We start from the raw sequence: 18,432 nt of genomic DNA, 5'->3' as shown, positions 1-18,432 counted from the left end.
TGTTTTTAAAGTCCTGTTGAACCTCTCAACAACCCCAGCTTTGACCTCATTATTGGAAACAAAATGGTTTACCCCATGTTTTTTGAATAGACGACCCACATCCTTGTTTAGGAACTCCGTTCCTTTGTCCATCTGTATTTTGATACACTGCCTTCCATCTTGTGTGAAAACTGCTTTAAAAGCTCCAGACACCTCCCTGCCCATTTTGCCTTTTAGAGAGCAAGCCCATGCATATTTAGACAGACTGTCTATCACAGTTAAAATATACTTGTAACCGTTGTTGTATTGAGAAAATTGCTTCATGTCGACTAAATCACCTTGCCATTGTGCATCCACGGCAGACACTATGGTCCTATTTCATTTAAAATGGATCCTTGCTGGTTTATACAGTGTGTAAGCCTCCTGATCTGAAATCCACTTGATAACCTCTCTTCTGACCAGCATTTTGCTCTGTTTCTTTGCCTCCTGAAATAAGGGATTCACTCCACCCAAACTCCCAACTTCACCAGGGTTATAATAAATCTTCTTTAGGATTTCTTCATGCTCTGACATTTTGTAGGTTAACACAAGAATGGACGCTTAGGGTTACTACAAAGCATTTTTATTGGTGCAAAAGAAACAAACACCACAGAAAGCATTATCTTTCTATGAACGTTGTCTGGGGAAATACATGACAGGCAGGAAATGTTGACTGTCGGTGAACTCTCGATGTTCAGGTTCTTGATATCACCACACATTCCATGTTCCTGTGTAATGCAATGAAAAGCTTAGAGTCAGCAGCATGTACCCCACCCTGGAATTGCTCTCTAAATACTATTAAGAACAAATCTCAGAAATAAACACTTACCAGTGTGCCTCCTTTTTCTGCCACAACTTCCATCTCCTCTTCCGGATCATCAAGGGCAGTGCAGTAAGTAGACCAGTCTGTGTCAGGATCCCCCAGCTCCATTTTCTCAAAAGGTGAGGTGGCTATTTTCATAAGCACCCCGCCATCCATGTCTTCAACAGGCTTCACCTCGGTGCTATCCATACTCAAAGCGGCATGTAACTTGGTTTCAGGAAAAGTTCTTTGCCCCATGGGAAATACAGCTAAAGGTAAGCTCTCTGTTACAGTTGCTGTGACAACAGCTCCCTTCCCTGGTTTACTGTTTATGACTCCAGGTGTCATAGGTGAAGTTTCCAACTTTCTGGGCTGAATGCACAAGGGTACAGGGGGATGAATAAAACTGGAAGGTCCCTTAATCACTGTTGGCCAGGGCATGTTCTCTGTGCAGAAAACGTGTCTGGGCATGATAAAAGGCAGTTTTCCTCGGGGCAAGGCTGTCCCTATTGGTCAATGGGGTTGCAGGGCATGACCTTACAGGGCTAGGCTCTAAGACCTCTTCCTATTGGGCTGTGGTGGCTTGGCGAGTTTGTAGAGGGGTCACATGACCCCACAGGACCAATCTGGGCATGGATTGGAAAAGGCCCCACGGGCCATCTTTGCACCCGTACCCGCTAGGGCTCTAATACCAACTCCTATTGGTCCATGGCAGCCTGATGAGTTCATAGAGGGGTCACATCACCCCACAGGACCAATCCAGGTGCAGCTTGGAAAAGGCCCTGTGGGCCATTTCCATGCCTGTACCCGCTAGGGCTCTAAAACCAATTCCTATGGGTCCACGGTGGCATGGCGAGTTTGTAGAGGGGTCACATGACCCCACCGAGCCAATCTGGGCATGGCTTGGAAATGGCACCATGGGCAATTTCCTTGCCTGTGTCCCCCAGGGCTCTAAAACCAATTCCTATGGGTCCACGGTGGCATGGCAAGTTCATAGAGGGGTCACATAACCCCCATCAGGTGACCCTGAAGGTCATATGGCCAGGTCAGCTGATCACATCCATGGGGCTTCTGGCTAGGCAGGACTTCCCATCTCAACAGGGGGTGGCACAACTGTCACCTTCACAAACGGGGCATGGTTTAGAGTTTGATGCAAACCCCCCTCCTTTACTACTCCCTGTAATTATTCTGGAGAGGGAACCTCTGTGCAGACATTTACATTTGGACCACTCCCAAGAAAGAACCTCCCCAGCTCCAGCCTGTGTCTTATCATAGGGTTGAAAAGCAAAGAGGCTGCTGGTTCTTTTGGCTGAAACAATGCAAGGGAACCCCATGGATCCAGTCATATGTGAGCATACTGAACTAAATGGTGCCTTCCCTTTAATGAAGCTCCAAATTCTTCTTCAAAAAGGACAGAGTGGGAAAAGTCCGGAGAGCGGTTTATCAGGGATGACCAGAGATACCAGAAAAGATGGACAGTCTGCCCTAAATGGGGACAACCGGAGCGTGGGTTTGGAAGCATTAAATCATCAGCATCACTTACGTGACAACCCTGGTTAAAGGGGACTCAGAGAAAACGTATGGTTCATTGCACATAAAATACTGTGAAGACAGGACTCTACTGATGAGGTAGTCTCCTGGCCGGTAATAATAGGATCCTAACTCTTGCTCTTTGTTCGGAGTTGTCAGGCAGTCTGTCTTCTGCAGTTGACCGGCCACATAAGGAAGCAGGAGCAACAGCAGCTGCAGCAACGATATCATTCTGGGTCTGCCTCCCTCCTGCTGTCCCTCCTTTGTAACTGTTCCTTTCACCACCACATCCAGCTAATCAGAAGATGTGAGAAAAGTCTTGCAAGATAGAGGCTGCAGTGTCTTTGCAACGATATCAAATTCTGAGCCGAAGACAGAGGTGGGAGGCGGTGAACTAAACTGTAACACAGGCATGGTCCTTTCAGCCTGCCCTAAATCTGAACCCAGGATTTCAGGAGCACAGGATATATTGTATGCACCAAGCTTTTCAGGGGAGATTTCCACTCTGTTCCCTTTGCCAGTCCTCCCAGTTGCACTTCTTGTCCTAGATAAGCCAGGATAACCAGTGATCAATGAACGAAGGGAGGTTGCCATACAACTGAAGAATCTTGGGATGGTGGAGAATTCTGCCACGGATTCCAGTGAGGCTGAATGCACTGGCATTCGGCCCCCCAGAATCTGTGGTGGAATGGCCTCCTGCCACCTCCGGCTGCCCCACAGAACCCCCCGGGACGGCACTTACCTGGGCCAGATGCGGCGGATGTGGCAGCGGCTTCGGTGGCAGGTGTGGCGGCGCAGCAGCGGAGGCGGAAAGTGCGGTGGTGGCAGTGGCAGTTGCGGCAGTGGGGGCAGCAGGGGCGGCAGCAGGAGCAGCGGTGGAAGATGCAGCGGCGGCGGGAGTGGTGGTGGAAGGTGCAGCGGCGGTGGAAGGTGCAATGGTGGTGGCAGCGGCAGAAGGTGCGGCAGTAGGGGCAGCAGGTGTGGTGGCGGGGGCAGCAGGTGTGGCGGCAGTGGGTGCAGGGGTGGCGGGGGCGGCAGCAGCGACTGGTCTCCTGGCCGGCCACGGCTGGGCGCAGCGTATGCAAATGGTGGCAGCTACAGCGGCTGCCATTTGCGTTCGCTATTTTTAGCCATTCCAGCCTACGTAAATATTTACGTAGGCTAGAAGGCGAAAAATAGCGAACACGTATGCGTTTTTTTTTACTTTGCCGTGATAGGCTACGTAAATATTTATGTAGCCTATCACGGTTAAGTACAGGGACGCATATGGCAGCGGTTACGGCCACCGCCATTTGCGTCCCTGCTTCCCAGTGGCCGGATGTCCAGCTGCCGGCGGAGCCAGTCGGTGGCTTTGCAGAATCCCCACGGAGTGGAGCTGGCCGGGCAGGATTCTGGGGGGAGGGACGGAGTGCCTCCCCCCCACCGCAAAGCAGATCCACAAAATGGTAAGTGACTTTCTTACATCTCTAGAAGAATCTCCCCCTATTAGTACTTCCAGTGAGCTCATTGGAACTGTGCATCATCTTGTTTGGGAAGAAGTAAATTATATTCAACTAACTGGTTAGTTACAAACACAGATTGCAGAGAAAAATGAAATGTAAATATAGGTTTAAGGTTAACTGTATTAATTGAAACATTCCAAGTGTTACAGCTTTGATCTTTTTAAAACTTGCTTAAAAACAGTGTTCTTGGTGTTGACTCCAGGGATGCCACTGTAACGTCCTTGTTCTGGTTCATCAATCACTTGATTCTTTTGTGCATGCGACTCGTGGCAACCTAGAATTGTCCATGGCAGAAGAGAAGTGTAGGCAGACAACCATCAGCCACAGGAAAGCCATCCAAGCGAACAACACAGAAGCAATTTCAGAAACATGGGAAACATTAGAGCTTCCAGACTGAGCTATAAACTTCATCATTCTGCCACTGCGATGGAAGCACAATGATACATCCATAAGTATAGCAAGTGCAGCAGAGTTCTTGTGCTCAAGGACTTCATTGTTATGAGCTCAGTAGCTCATGGGTAAACATTGAGTAGCAGGTTAGTAACTCCAGCAAGGTGTAGCCCAGTGGGCTGTTCTCTGCTCACTTGAGGTGAGCCATAGTGGCCTCATTGGTGTCAAGGATGTACAGCTGGCTGGAGCTTGGAGGCTCATCTTAATTAGGGTCTCGTAATTAGGGATGTCAGAGAACTCTGCCATGGACTCCAATGAGGGCAGATTCAAAAGAATCCGGCGTCCAGAGTCTGTGGCGGAAAGGATCCCTTACCTCTGCCTCCTCGCGGAATCCTCCCTGTCCGGATCCTCCCTGCTGTCGGCTCCGGAGCACCAGCGATGAGGCCACCATTGCCGTGCCATATCACTGGCTGAGGCTGACTCCTGACTCCATTTACAGCTGCATTTCACTTAATCTAAGAGCTTTACAGCTGCAAATGGTGTAGTGGGCACCATTTGTGTCTGGAGTCAGCCTGAACCAGCAATACAGCACAGCTATGGTGGCCATATCACTGGCGCTTCAGAGCCAGCTGGTGGCTCCATGGAGTCGCTGTGGAGCAGAGCCGCCACCGGCTGGTGAGAATTCCGAGGGAAGGGATGTATCACCTCCCCCCCCCATGGAAGCCCCCTGGAACAAAAGGTAGGGGTTCTGCCCATCCATACTCCTAATCCCTTCATGATTTGTTTGCCGGCCGTAGGTTGCTGGCATATTGTACTTTTGCCTGCACCTAGGGATGGTGGAGAATTTCTCCCCGAAACTTCGGGGGGCCGAGCGCCAACGTGTTCGGCCCCCCGAACAAGTTTCGGGGAGAAATCCTCCGCACCCCCCGCACCCCCCGGGATGGGACTTAACTTCCCTGAATGTCCCTCCCAGCGGCAGGTCCGGCTGGCGGTTCGTCCGGTGTTCGAGCGGGGCGGGAGCGGCAGCCGGTCTTTCGACCGGCTGCCGCCCCCGCCATTGCAATGAAAGAAAAAAAAAAAACACGTCCCCTGATAGGCTACGTGACGATTCATGTAGCCTATCACGGCAAGATTTGCAAAGTCAGACGTGATAGGCTACGTGAATCGTCACGTAGCCTATCACGGGTGACTTTAAAAAAAAAAAAAAGCGCGTACGCGAATGGCGGCCCCCATAGGAAGCCGCCATTCCCCTTCCTTATTTGGTCGCTGTAGTCTATGTCAATGTTTACGTAGACTACGGCGAAAATAAGGGCAACGCAAATAGCGTTGCCCTTATTTTCGCTGTAGTCTACGTAAACATTTATGTAGACTACAGCAACTAAATAAGGAACGCGAATGGCGGCTCCCTATGGGGGCCGCCATTCACGTACGCGCTTTTTTTTTTTTTTAAAGTTACCCGTGATAGGCTACGTGACGATTCACGTAGCCTATCACGGCTGACTTTCCAGATCTAGCCGTAATAGGCTACGTGAATCGTCACGTAGCCTATCAGGGGACGTTGTTGTTTTTTGTTTTTTACTTTCGTGTTCGTGGCCGGGCGAGGCGGGAAGCCTCCTCCCCGGCCTGAATTTCGGCCGGGCGAGGCGGGAAGCCTCCCCCCCCCGGCCTGAATTTCGGCCGGGCGAGGCGGGAAGCCTCCCCCCCCGGCCTGAACTTCGCGGGGGGAGCAGCAAAGCTCTCCCCCCCACCGCGAACAAGCTGCGAGAAAAGGTAAGTGACTTTCGTCCACCCCTACCTGCACCTCTGTTTATAAAAGTGGACAGAGATTCTTTATTGTTCATATTTCATTTCACTCCAATTTGTGATAGGTTATGTTTCTTTAATTATACTTGACTTCTGATATTAAAAGTAAACCTTTAAAGTGTATCTTTATAGAAAACAGCCAAATACTTTGAATAAAAAAAGCTTCATGGACATACATAATCTCCCGAAGGGGAAGGAGTCCAGCAGCAGGGGCATGACATCCCCTGACTTGGCCACCTCTGATCTAGCCACCTTTTAATTGCCGGTTAATCACAGAACACATCTGTGGTCCCAGAGAGGTGACATGTTGGTTGTGGAATGAGTTCCCTTGTCAAAGCCTGGATCCAAGTTTTTGTGTCATGACAGTGCTGGAAATGCTGGATCCATGATGTTTAGGGCTCAGTTCATGGAGTCACGTGTGGTCTGTGAAGGATTTGATAGTGGTTTGCAGGGAAAGGATCCCATGTCATAATCCTGCAAAATCAAGAGGATCCATTCTACTCAATCCATTTCTCACCTCTGTGTGCATTTGGCCTAATGTCAGTGTGTGTCTCTGTGTGTCATGCTCTCCCCCACTCCTGACACACACATGTTTTCTCTGGCACTCTGTGCTCTCTCAAGAGCATGTTTCTGTATGCCTCTCCCACCCCTTGCCTCTCGGGTTTCCCTTTCTCTCTCCCTCCCGCTGACATTCCATTCTCTATCTTTGTGGCCCCTTTCTCTCCTATTGTGCCCTTTCTCTCTCTTGAGCCCTGCACCACCCTTCTTTCTCTCCCATCAGCCTCTGATGCTGGTTGTTCTGCACTCTGAACTCTTCCCCCAGTTGCTGCCTGACCACCACAACTCCTGCTCCCAGGTAGGGAATTAGGGACAGTGAAAAACCTGTTCATTTCACAGATTGTCAGGCACCTTTTATTCTTCTGTTCTTCTGTCTTCTGTTCTTCTGTCTTCTGTTCGACAGAGTCTGATTTTTCTTAGTTTCCGGATTTCTGAAAATGTACATGGGCAATCCCTCCCCAGAAATGCACAAATTCCCCCCAAATATGCATTTTAACACGCTAGCCTATGGCGGAAATTCGCATTTTCAGCCAGGTGTTGTTTTTGTTTAATTGTTATATTTTTTTACAACAAAATTTATGCAAAACAGTTGAACGTTAGGAACATGGTTCTCCAAGTCTGCGGAATCCACCTGCCAGGGGAAAAGCCCATCCGCTGGTTGGGGTCATAAAATCTGAACTCAGTTCTCTTGCAGATTCCTCCAACATCCCTACTCACAAGTCTCTCTGCCATCCAGTCATAAAAAGTTTTTAAAAAACAGCTGGGAAGGGGCAAGGATGGGAGATCATGATCATGAATCCAGGTTTGAGCAGTGGCCAGGGGTCAGGCTAGAGTCCCAACTGCACCCATTCCAGAGATGTCAGATCTGATCAAGGTGACACATGCCTAAGTTACACCCTGTTTGGGCTGCGGTAATATCCGGTATGTGGGGCTGCCTTTGGTAGGGACGGGTGAATGAGTGAGACTCGAGACTGCAAGGATCTTCCAAATATTGTGTCATTGCTTGTCACATTTCCTGTTCACAATGTCTGCTCAATCTGCAGGAACTTGAAAATCACCAAATCAAGCAGCAACTGAATGTGAAATGTGTGGACATTTTCCAAAATTTGTACCCATTTCCTGATGTGTGAAACTTTCCTGCATAGACTAAAGTGGGGTTGATTCAGTCTCCAGAGAAATTTGCATAAATCGAACTGGGGAAGTTGCACAAATTGAACATGAGCACACATCTGGCCATTTGCAAACATTTTTGTCAGATGTGTGCTCATGATCACATTCACAACTTCTTTCTGGGGGTGCTTGCATGGTCTGCGAGCAAAAGCAATATTCTCATATATCCCTGGTCTTTAGAAAGAGTTTTTAAACTTCAAATGGTGCAGAATGCTTCAGCCGGACAACTGACAGAGGCTATTTACAGGTAACATGGAAGTGGAACTCTCAAATTACAACAGCTTCACTGTTGGCTACTGGTCTATTTCCAGACACGATTTATGGTGCTTAGAATGTCATGCATGACTTGGAATCAGGCTATTTGAACTATGAATGAATAGCATTTCCTGTGTTAATCCTTAGACCATAGCAGCACAAAACCAAGTCACGGAACTTACTAGAAGTGACATAAGACTATCTGCTATCCTGTGCAGATCCTCTCCTCTGTGCCCAATCTGTCCAGCATTCAGCTAGACATGCAATTTCAGGCATCTAGCCAGGGAGTGGAACAGGACAGTGATGCTGTGCAGTACATAAGAAGCCTCGTAAACAGGGTTCCATGGTCTCCTCCACTCCTCATCCCTACGACCTCCCCCTTTCACCCTGTCTGTACTCCATTTCTGACCATGGAGAAGCAGAAGGCATCAAGAGAACCACACCGACTAAGAGGTGGTGAGGGAGGGAGCGGAGACCACGGTATCTGGGCCGTGGCTCTGAACTCCGTCCCCAGAAACAGAGAAATGCAATGGTCCTCTGGACACTGTCTAGTAGTCTTAGGATTGCTCTCACTTTATTAATGCTTTTATACACATCATCAGAGAAGGCTATAAGAATGTTCAACTACAAGGACCCTCTAAAGCTGGGTGTGAGTGGAAGGAAGTGAAAGCATATGATATGGTTCCTTGCTTTCTTGTTGCAGAGGCACAAGAGGGAGAAGGAATAGGAAGGGCTGGGGCTGGAAAAAGGAACTGATCAAGCTACAGGACAGCAAGGGGGTGAACAAAACAAGCATAAGTTGATGAAACACACTCTCTATCACCCAGTGGTGTCTAGAAGCATGTGGGGTTGTTCTTACTATCCAGCACAAAGCAGGTGGTATGGAAGTGCGGTCTGGCATGGGGGAGGGGAGATCTTTGGGTTGCCTTTGCTTAAATACATCTCAGGACCACGTGTCCCACTTTCAAACAACTCTTACACATTAGGACATCTCTCCTCCTGATGACAAGGAGTAACAAAAATGAAACACTCCTAGAGCTGTGGTGTTAATTTGGGGTCGACCCAAATTTAGTTTGGGCTGCACACTACAGTTCCTGATTCATCTCTCTCTCTCTGTCTCTCTGTCTCTCTCTCTATCTCTCAGCAATTATTGGCAGGGGGGCATATGATTCACGGCATCTTATTTCAAAGTGAAGCATTGGACAAGACACTCATTGCCAGTTATTCAGTAGGGCCCAAGGCAGTGTCTTGAGTCAAAAAGAAATGTTGGGCCAGATTGGATGTCTTGGATGTCTTGTTGAGAACACTGTCCTGGTTGCATCAGTGGATGTCATGTGGTTGATTTCACATGGCCCAAACCTTAGGTTGGTGTGCATACTCCTCCCTCTTGATCTTTCAGTGTATGCTGGGAAGTTATATGACTTAATATGTCACAGAGTGTTACACAAAGCCAGTGGTTTGGACTGGAGAAAATTGTTGCGGATCTTGAAGAGAGCAGTCTCCCAGTCATGGAGATCATAGAATCAGAGAATAGTAGGGTTGAAGGGGGCCTCTAAGACCATAGAGTCTAACCCCCTGCTCAATGTGGGTATCCAAGTCAAAACATCCCAGACAGGTGGTTGTCCAGCCTCATATATATTACATGGAACATATATTGCATATGGCATGGGACAGAATAAATCCTATTTTTGGGCACAGGGGAACTGGAAAGCTAGTACCCAACTTCAGCCCTGTTCTTGATCCTGCTCTGAACTGCAGAGCCTTTGCTCCACTGGAACCTGCCCATAAGCATTAACCATGAGCATAAGACTATACATATCAAATATCTCTCAGTTTGGGAAACTGTCCCCTTCCTGAAAAACAATTCCCTCTATCTAAAACATCATTTCTGTGCGGTAAATGTGTGATGACCATAGAGGACAATGACAAGCAAGGAAATGGATGTACTGAATTAAAATCCTGCATTCTTTGAGAATAATCCCTAATGACAACAAGTGCATGAAACTGTCATAGCAAGCAGAGTAATTACAATTACAAAACACTCATGCCATTAACAAACAAAGAAAAAAACATTTAACATCTTGCATTCAGGGCTTTCCATGTGCACTCAAGCTGCAAAATGCTGGTACACTGCAGCTGTTAAGGGCCACACCTTCACCAGATGCATGATTTAGACAATGTGGGTATGGTATAGTTCCAGCCCCACCACTCCTTCAGATGCAGATGGCGGTCACTGGCAGAGTGAGACCCTCAAGGCTCAGCTTTGCCTGTCTCCTGTAACATAAGCACTGAAACTGTGCAATGGAAGCTATAAGCACATCAAAAGGCTCTGTTAACTATGATCTCAAAAAAACTAGTATCTCCTCCAAACTTGCACCAAATATTCTTCCACAACTTTGCTTCTATGGATCAGAAACCCTAGTTTGTTTTGAACATGATATATTCCTTCGTATTCAGATCAGGTCTCAGTACAATAATGTAGCACTTGGGAAGAAAGATGCAGCCCAGCAACCCAGAACTGGAGGCCAAGATCGAGAAGACCTGCACGGCGACCATGTATTTCCCCTTGGTGCTCAGGTAGGAGGGCACAAAGGACAGCCAAACACTGCAGAAGACCAGCATGCTGAAGGTGATCAGTTTGGCTTCATTGAAGGCCCCAGGCAGCTTCCTGGCTAGGAAAGCCACTGTGAAGCAGATGGCAGCCAAGAAGCCCATGTAGCCAAGGGCAGTATAAAAGAAGACGACAGATCCCTCATTGCATTGCAGGATGATCTGTCCAGGCTGAGAGCGCATGTCAGAGTCAGGGAAGGGTGGAGAGATCCCCAGCCAGATGGTGCAGATGACAACTTGGACACTGGAACAAGAAGTTACTATGGAGTTTGCAAGACTCTTCCCCAGCCATCTCTTCACTTGGTTTCCTGGTTTTGTGGCCAGGAAAGCCAACACCACTGTGATGGTTTTGGCCAACACCGAAGAAACAGCAACTGAGAAGATGATGCTGAAGGCCATTTGTCGGAGCAGGCAGGTCACTTTCCTTGGCCGCCCCATGAACAGGAAGGAGGACAAGAAGGAAAGCATGATAAAGATGAGGAGAATGTAGGAGAGGTCCCGGTTGTTGGCCTTGATTACTGGAGTTTCTTGGTATGTAATGAAGATTCCTAATACGAAGCCCGTGGATAAGGACAAGAATAGAGCAAAGGAAATCAGGACAATCCCCAAAGGTTCTTCGTAGGTGAGGAAGGTTATCTCCTTGGGGACACATTGATCTCGGTCCTTGTTTGGATGCTGATCTTCTGGACACTTGATGCAATGGTCGGCATCTAGGGATGTCAGAGAATTCCACCACGGATCCCAGTGAGGCCGAATGTCAGTGCATTCAGCCCCCCAAAATCCGTGGAGGAACGAAGCCCTCCACCCCCCTACCCCACAAAAGGCATGCGAAATGGAGCACTTACCTGGTGCCGTTCATGCTGCTTTGTGAATCATGGCTACGTCTGCTGTTTGCATCCCTGCAGAGGCTGTGCTAAGCTACGTAAGTATTTACGTAGCCTATCACAGCAAAAAAACAGGAACGCGAATGGCGGCTGCCGTAACCTCCGCCATTTGCCTCCGCAGGCTCCGCACGCCTGCGAATGCACCCAGCCAGCGTCTCCGCGGAGTTGCCGCAGAGCGGAGCTGGCTGGGTTAGGATTTCGGGGGGTGTTGTGGAGCACCTCCCCCCCCCCACCGTGAATCACCACTTTGAAAAGGTAAGTGACTTTCGTACATCCCTATCGGCATCTGAGAAGATGGAGAGTGAATTCAGCAGGATTCACATAAACTGTATTGCCAGAAAATATGTGCAGTTGGGCAGGGAGAGAGAAACGTTCCCTCACAGAGGACCTGTTTTGTGACCAGATGTTTCAGTCTATGGCCTCATCACCAAGTGAGGACCTTAGTAGAGCAGGGCCAGGAAAGCTGTCTCTGTGGGGCATTACAGAGTGGTTGTCAGTCAGAGAAGAACAGAGAAGAGTGGGCTAGATGGATTGATGGGTTGACTTGGAGTAAACACAGCCTCCTACCTGGTTTGAATATGGAAAAGTGAGGGTATTTATCCCAAAATTGTTCAAGGTAAGAGAGTGTCCGTGAGGTTATCCTGGTTTTATCTTCATAAAGACAAAATGAAACTTCCGTAAAACTTTCTTATTTTTAATCAAGTTTTACTAAAGAGGTTTAAAAAACAGAAGACTGAATCAACGTTGGGCAGGGGAGCGCTCTGATCACCAGAAAGTGGGTGTTGAACCATTTTCATGTCCCCTTTTGTGCCAGGGACCCCCTGCTTGCCTGCCACAGGATCGCAGCATGGTGCAGACAATTCTCTGCATACAATGGAGAAAGACCCACCATGTCTGTACATACTGCCCTGGCCCAATCATGGAAAAAGCAGTGCGGTTCTTTGTAGTGGACATGATTTGTACCAGGAACAGTGTGCACTAAGCATTCCCCCTGCTTTGCATCCCAGAGATTCACTCCCATGGACTTTTCTTTCCACTCACTTTATGGGATTAATGGTGGATATAAAAACAACAACAACCTAAAGTCGAGTAGGGGTCAGAGTTCAAAAATGTCTTTAGCATCTGTTCCAAAGATGTATGAATATTTAATGGGTTAATTAAACTGCTTTTGAGCCTGCACATCAGAACAATAATAACAAAGATGTATGGACCAGAAGAATAAAACATTGTAGAAGAAGTGCACAAATAAGCCAGAACCCGCCTCGATAAGGCCTAACCCTAACAAAATATAAAACAATAAGCCCTAACCCTAATAAAAAATAAACCTAGCATTCATTCGAATGGAACAAGCCTTCATTAAAATCACACTATGTACTGGAATGGCATCATGAGGTATTTTAGGCTGAGCAGTAGTGAATGGCCCATGAACATAAGGAATTCCCATGATGTTTTACACTAGGAGCCACGTTCAGTCGTTCATGAAGCCTTCTTCTCTTACATACTCATGGAATGTTTTGCTCAAGGGGTTTAAAGAAAAGAAGAGAGAATTAAAAAAGGGCTGTGGAGATTATTTGGCATATTCAAATAGTTGTGCTATTATGCAAATGATCTCCCATCTGATCTTGCCTACCTTCCTGAATGGAGATGGTTCCTTCCGCACATGCAGCGCAAGCATAGCAGCATGGTGGCTCTCCTTCCTGGACCTCCTTGGCATATCCAGGGTGACAGCTCTCAGTGCATCTGGAATGAGGCACGGTCTAGCAGCAAAGAGAAGGAGCATCAAGGAAAACAGTGTTATGAATATGTGTACCTATGGAAATGAGTCCTTCAATATAGACAGGACCCAACAGGGTTTCTAGTGCTTGTGACCCTAAGTGAAATAGAGAAGTGATCCCAGGTCCTTGTTTCAGGGAAGCACTATTTATGCACCACAACATGTCATGACAATGAAATAAACTAAAAGACAATCCTAGAATATCAGAAATTTCAAGCAACAGCAATAAAAGAACAAGCTTCAAAACATGCGCATGCAATAACAGTGAACGATAGAGGGAGGGAGATGAGCTATTTGTGGGAGGACAGGCACCACCATTGAAAAGGTCTTTCCTCTTCTCTTTTTTGATCTTCAGTGGCAGGGCAGAAGGCAAAGGACTGGAGGCCTCATGGCACAGCTGGAGATGGAAAGGCATTTTAAAAAGCGGGGGGTACCTGGTAGATTTAGAGACAGTGAGCGGGGTACATGATTGTTTTGTATCCCCTAACCAAGTTCAGCACCTTCCATAACTCTTTTATAGTCCTGGATGGTTCTGACTCAAACCCAAAATAGATCCACAACCCCACTGAAATCAGAGCCACCAGCCTCCACTCTACCAAACCACAGAATACATTGAATTACATGAATAAAAGAATTGTGTTAAAACCAACAATTCAACACAAAATAATGGCAACATGAAAATCCCATTCAAATAATAAAAAGGCCTCTTGAAACAGAAAGAACCTCCTGCTTGAGACTCATGACAGACCAACATCTCCAGAGACATTGCCACACAACAAAATGCCTTCCTGCCAATTGGCACCAGCTGAATCACAGCTGGTCATGCCACTTGGATGAGGCCTGATCAGATGCTCTAAGACAACATATCCAAGAGTCATGCGCAAGATGCCATTTTTGTGAGGGCTGTTAACCACTTCAGTCTGAACCCTGAATCCCCAGCATGTCTGGGTGCTTTGGTCCAAAGTGGTGCAGTTCTGGAGCAGGCAGGTCAGGATCAGGCCGAAGCACTCCAATATGTTGGATCACTCTGAAGAGCTTTGGGGTGCTTCAGCCCTATGTGGACAGCAACCCCACCCTGCTGTGTGAGCCCCTCACTCCTGACCTGGTCTCCAGGGGATCACATGCAGCCATCACTCTCTTGGAGGGAGTTGCATTTCCTTTCAAAATGGTGATTCATCTTCTTCCAGTAAGAAGAAATACCATTTTAAAAAATAAATAAAAGATGACTCCCTTGCAGAGGCCAATGGGTGCAAGCACTCCCGACAGATCCAGGTTCTGTGGGGGTGGCAGCAACAGTGTGTGTGTGGGGTGACTCTCAGTGGGGGTTTCCCCATTCTGCTTTGGGTCTCTATATGTTGCTTCAGATCTGGAGAAGTGGGTCAACCCAGTTTCAGGGGAGATTGAGGCGGGTTCGGGCCAATTCGAGTCCTCTAAATTGATGTCTGTATTAAGTTGGTTGGAGTGTGCACAGCCCTAATTTTTGCTACCCTGACCCTGGGGGGCTTCAAATGTATCAGCACCTTAATCTGCATTCTGAAGCTGAGTGTGAGCCAAAGAAGCTCTTTTAAAGCAAGTGTGGTGCTGTCTCTCTGCCCTGCCCCAGTTGTCAACTGAGGGGTCACCAGACCTCTCTCCACAGCCTTCAGAGGAAGCCCCACCTGGCACCTCCAAGCCTCCCTTCTGACCTCTATACTACTCCTGTTTAAAGGAACTGCAGTCGTCCTGTGCTATTGCATCAAATTTTGCTCTATCCAAATAGGATGATGGCATTTTGCAAATGGGTTGGGGTAGGAGGCCAGGGACAAGCAAAAAATCCAAGTCAAATTATCTGCTAGTAATTGGGATAGGGGAGATAGACATGAGAGAGGCAGGGAAGAACAAGAGCTGGAATTCCAAAGGGTAGAGACAGATGAGGACCAAGGCAAGCTGTTTCCTGATGATTGGTGGAGGTGAGAGTCCTGGGACATCAATGCATTGAGCTGGGATGGAAGTAGAGTAAAAGCTTTGCCCTCTGTGATGGATTAGTCCTTCTTTGGCTAACTTCAGATCTGGGAGATATTTTGCTCTTTCAGATTGCAGGGATGCTAAATTGTCCTCGAGGGGTCCTATCAGGAAGAGGATTATCACCAATAGGGATGTACGAAAGTTCCGCCATGGATCTCGGGGAAATTGGTGGTGGAACGGCCCGCCACCCCCCTGGAAGGGACTTACCTGGGGCGGATCTTCCTGGCGGCGGCGGCTCCAGCAGCGGTGCGGCGGCGGCGGCCGGTCTTCCAACCGGCTGCCAATGCCGGCATTTCCAGGTTTAAAAACAAAACAAAACGTGATAGGCTACGTAAAGATTTACGTAGCCTATCACAGCTAAATTTAAAAAAAAACACCGTGATAGGCTACGTAAATGTTTACGTAGACTAAGACGTGCCAAAATAAGGAATGCAAATGGTGGCGCCCATGGGTGCTGCCATTTGCATACGTGCTTTTTTTTTAATCAGCCGTGATAGGCTATGTAAACATTTACGTAGCCTATCACGGCTGACTGTAGGGATGCAAATGGTGGCTGCTACGGCCGCTGCCATTTGCGTCCCTGCTAGCCAGCGGCCGGATGTCCGGCTGCTGGTGGAGCTGGCCGGCGGCTCCGCAGAATCGCTGCAGAGCACAGCCGGCCAGCCAGGATTCCGGGGGGAGGAACGGAATGCCTCCCCCCACACGATCAGCATAATCCCTGAAAGGTAAGTGATTTTCGTACAACCCTAATCACCCACCCTTCCTAGAGCTGCATGAGATGTGTCTGAAGGGGTGGGCATTATTGTGCTCCAACCCTTTGTTTTTCCTGGAAAACTCAGGGTTGTCAATTTGGCAACCTGCAGAGGAGAACCCTGAACCACAATGCTTTCACGTTATAAAGTATTGCTCCACAGAACATATGGGGAGGATGGGCATCTCCTCCCAAATCTCACCTTGGCTCTGGCTCCAAAGTGTACTGTCCCAACTGGGCATTGTGTTAGTTCTTATAATCTCCCCCTTGTCGCTGCACTTAGAATCCATACCACCTCTTTTAACTCAATCCAATTCTACCCATAGTGGGGCCATAATTCAGAAGTAGAGGACCTGATTTACATGCACAAGGTCCCAGGTTCAATCCCTGGCATCTCCTGGTAGGGCTGGAATACCTGCTGCCTGAAATCCTGGAGAGCTGTTACCAGTCAGTGTCAACAATACTCAGATGAGCCCAGATTTTTGGACGCAGCTACCTACGTTGACCCTTGAACTCAGTATGACTTGGGGTACGTAATAACTGACTGGATAGACATGTGGTATAACACATGTTAAGTAGCTGGGGAGCGGGGGGACACACACAACAAAGGGCAGATATTATTAGAGCTTAACAGATGTCACAAGCCAATAATTGGACACAAATCCTTTCCCCTACCTCATTAAAATATCTGGGCCAAACAATGGCTTCCTGGTTAATGGTGAGTTTCATCTCTTGAGATGCCTGTCTCTTCACACTCCCAACGTTCACTCCAGCACGAGACTCATTAGGAAACATCACCCAATTCATGATATCAAAGTCAGCTGCCAGTTCCCCAGTCTTATCCAGATACAATCTGCTCATGGAGGTATTAGAAAACTGGATTTCTCTCAAGAAAGTGTGAAGCTAGAATGACAGAGAAAATGGCCTGGATTTAGAAATCATGACAATAGAGTCAATATCTTAGGCCACATCAGTTTGAGCTGGAATCTTCCACGGTCAGTGCACATCCCATCTGGGCTCAGAATGCCATTCTTTGGCTGTTCAAAATCACACCCAGAGTTGTCAGAATAATCCGTAATAAATTCAAAAGGGTTCATATTTAAGAGATGGCTTTTCACACAGTTTAGGAAACTTACAGAACATTTGATTTTTTACATTGGGCGGAGAGGAGGTGCAAGTGCACGTTAGGGATGTACGAAAGGTACTTACCTTTCCGCGGATTATGCTGATGCTGGGGGGGAGGTGCTCCGTTCTTCCCCCCCGGAATCCTGGCTGGCCAGGTCCGCTCTGCAGGGATTCTGCGGAGCCGCCGGCCAGCTCCGCCAGCAGCCGGACATCCAGCCGCTGGCTAGCAGGGACGCAAATGGCGGCGTAGACGCTACGCTATTTGCGTTCACCGTATTTTTGCCATCTTAGTCTACGTAAATGTTTACGTAGACTAAGACGTGCCAAAATAAGGAATGCAAATGGTGGCGTCCATGGGCGCCGCCATTTGCGTATGCACGTTTTTGTTTTTGTTTTAAATCAGCCGTGATAGGCTACATAAACATTTACGTAGCCTATCATGGTGTCTTTTTTTTTTAAATCTATCCATGATAGGCTACGTAAATCTTTATGTAGCCTATCACTTTTTTTGTTTTGTTTTGTTTTTTTTACCTGGAAATGGCGGCGGTAGCAGCCGGTCGGAAGACCGGCCGCCGCATCCACAGCTGCCGAACCGCCACCGGAGCTGCTGCCGGAGCCGCCGCCACCAGGAAGATCCGTCTAAGGTGAGTCCTGTCCCGGGGAGGGGGGGGCGGGGGGCTGTTCCGCCACTGATTTCGGGGGGCCGAATGTGCTGGCATTTGGCCTCCCAGAGATCTGTGGCGGAACGTTCGTACATCCCTAGTGCACGTTAGTACAAACTGCGCCTTTGAAAATGACCAAAATTCTCAAGCAAAAAACTGCATCCCATCAATGAACAGATGGCAGAACTAAAGATGCCTGATTACATGCAGAGATTTTAAAAGCAATCCCTGCACATTCCTACTCATAATGAAGGTACCAGACATTTTCAGTGATCATGCTAAGCCATAAGGCTTAAGGAATGTCTGCTAACCTTGGTGGCTTAGCATGTCATGAGTGTGTGCGTGTGTGGGGGGAAACCACATTCCCCACTGTTAGTAAGCCACCCCAACTAACCATCCCTCTGAAAAAGTGTTATGGGGCCCGCGGAGACATACCGTGTCATCTGGCGGGCTCCCCAAGGGTTTCAACAGGCTTCAGAGGACTTCCAGGCTATGACCACAGAGTCTGCTGGGTAGAGTGTCTTCCACTGGGGGAATGCCCTAACTGCCATTTGCTTTCTCTATGGCCAAGTGCCTATTTCAGTTCCTAGAGCA

The 18,432-nt window shown here is 48.0% G+C and overlaps 2 protein-coding genes across 2 annotated transcripts in view; both read right to left on the bottom strand.

Annotated features, from left to right (window-relative positions):
- LOC146356375 (uncharacterized) overlaps positions 1-18,432 on the bottom strand; it is a 980,383-nt gene that overhangs the window by 827,773 nt on the left and 134,178 nt on the right. The gene's annotated exons all lie outside the window — the stretch shown is intronic.
- On the bottom strand, positions 10,447-14,062 carry LOC146356376 (vomeronasal type-2 receptor 26-like). Its single transcript, XM_084840307.1, has 3 exons — positions 14,045-14,062; positions 13,153-13,279; positions 10,447-11,348 (listed from the first exon to the last, which is right to left on the bottom strand). The coding sequence occupies exons 1-3, from the start codon at positions 14,060-14,062 to the stop codon at positions 10,447-10,449; spliced, it is 1,047 nt and encodes a 348-aa protein (XP_084696433.1).

Source organism: Heloderma suspectum, chromosome 2 (genome assembly GCF_057233095.1).
Source record: "Heloderma suspectum isolate Gila_16-S chromosome 2, 16-S_ref, whole genome shotgun sequence".
In the NCBI taxonomy this organism is placed as follows: domain Eukaryota; kingdom Metazoa; phylum Chordata; class Lepidosauria; order Squamata; family Helodermatidae; genus Heloderma; species Heloderma suspectum.
This window is presented reverse-complemented; position numbering and strand designations above follow the sequence as displayed.